The 1873-nt window shown below is 43.8% G+C and overlaps 1 protein-coding gene across 1 annotated transcript; it reads right to left on the bottom strand.

Annotated features, from left to right (window-relative positions):
* Positions 1-1308: 1308 nt before the first annotated feature.
* LOC122655269 (uncharacterized mitochondrial protein AtMg00860-like) lies at positions 1309-1668 on the bottom strand. Its single transcript, XM_043849475.1, has one exon. It carries the CDS (start codon positions 1666-1668, stop codon positions 1309-1311), a length of 360 nt encoding a protein of 119 aa, XP_043705410.1.
* Between the last annotated feature and the right edge of the window lie 205 nt (positions 1669-1873).

Below are 1873 nucleotides of genomic sequence, written 5' to 3'. Positions count from 1 at the left end.
GTATGTCTTCCAATGTCTATATAGTCCTCTCCGACTCTCCGTCAGTTTGTGGGTGGAAGGCAATGATAAAACTCAACAAGGTGCCCATAGCTCTCTGGAATCCACCCCAAAACTTGGATGTGATCTTGGGATCCCGATCTGAGATAATGCTAACTGGAACTCCGTGCAGGCAAACCACGTTATCAATGCACAAGCGGGCCAGCTTATCCATAGAATAGGTGACCTTGATTGGAATGAAATGAGCTATCTTCGTCAATCTGTTGACAATAACCCATAGAGCATCAACACCTTTGGGTGTAAGAGGCAGTCCAGTGACAAAGTCCATGATAACATGTTCCCACTTCTATTCTGGCATGGGTAATGACTGTAGAAGGTCATGGGGCCATTGTCTATTTGCGTTCACTTGCTGACAAGTGAGGCACTGGGCCATAAATTCAGCTACATCCCTCTTCATTCTGCTCCACAAGTAGCGTCCTTTTAGGTTCTTGTACATCTTAGTACTACCTGGGTAAATTGAATAGGGATAATCATGTGCTTCTAATAACACTTCCTTTCTCAGCTGATTGTCCTTAGGGACACATAGCCGATCCCTAAACATGAGAACGCCGCCATCTGTCAATGTGAAATCCAAATCTCGCTGTATTACCCTGGATAGATTCAATGATCTCCTGAAAGCGTTCATCTGAGGCCTGAGCTAACTGAATCCTTTCCACCAAGGTTGATTGCACAGATAAGGCTGCTAGAGATAGAGTAACACCCTCTACTAGTAACTCCAAATCCATCCTTCTAGCTTCTTCAACAAGTTCTTTACTGACCACCAAGGATGCGATGGATAAGGTCTGGGATTTCTGACTAAGAGCATCTGCCACAATGTTTACCTTACCAGGATGGTAATGGATGGTGTAATTATAGTCCTTTATGAGTTCCAGCCAACGCCTCTATCTCATGTTGAGTTCTTTCTGAGTAAAGAAATATTGAGGCTTTTATGGTCACTGTAAATCTCACTCTTCTCTCCATACAGGTGGTGTCTCCAGATCTTCAGGGCAAAGACCACAGCTGCCAACTCTAAGTCATGAGTTGGGTAATTGCTTTCATAATCCTTTAGCTGATGAGAAGCATCGGCTACCACTTTTTCATTTTGCATCAAAACACAGTCGAGACCCATCTTTGAAGCATCACAATAAACTACTATCTCTCCGGTACCATTTGGAATGGTAAGTACTGGAGCCAAATCAATCGCTGCTTTAATTCCTAGAAGTTCCTCTCGTAGTCATCTGACCACTCAAACTTCACTCCCTTTCGGGTCAATCAAGTCATACGAGTGGAGATCTTTGAGAAATTCTCAATAAACCTCCTATAATAGCTGGCTAGACCGAGGAAGCTGCGAATATCTGCTACATTCTTGGGTGTCTCCCAGTTAACTATGGACTGTACCTTGCCCGGGTCAACTTCAATACCCTTAGCTGAAACCAGATGACCTAAGAAAGCCACTTGCTGTAACCAGAACTCGCACTTGCTAAACTTAGCATACATTTGCTTTTCCCACAAGCGCTGCAGCACAAAGCGAAGGTGGTCAGCGTGCTCTTCTTCGCTCTTGGAGTAGACCAGGATGTCATCAATAAACACGATGACGTACTTATCCAGCACGTCTTGAAACACCCTGTTCATTAATTTCATAAAAGCTATTGGGGCATTGATCAGCCCAAATGACATAACAAAAAACTTGTAGTGTCCATATCGCGATCTAAACACTATTTTGCTGATGTCACTACCTCTGATTTCAACTGATGATACCCCGAGAGGAGATCAATCTTGGAGAATACCCTTGCGCCTTACAATTGGTCGAATAAATCATCTATCCTAGGCAGCGGGT

The sequence above is a fragment of the Telopea speciosissima genome, chromosome 3, assembly GCF_018873765.1.
Source record: "Telopea speciosissima isolate NSW1024214 ecotype Mountain lineage chromosome 3, Tspe_v1, whole genome shotgun sequence".
NCBI classification, from domain to species: Eukaryota; Viridiplantae; Streptophyta; class Magnoliopsida; order Proteales; family Proteaceae; genus Telopea; species Telopea speciosissima.
This window is presented reverse-complemented; position numbering and strand designations above follow the sequence as displayed.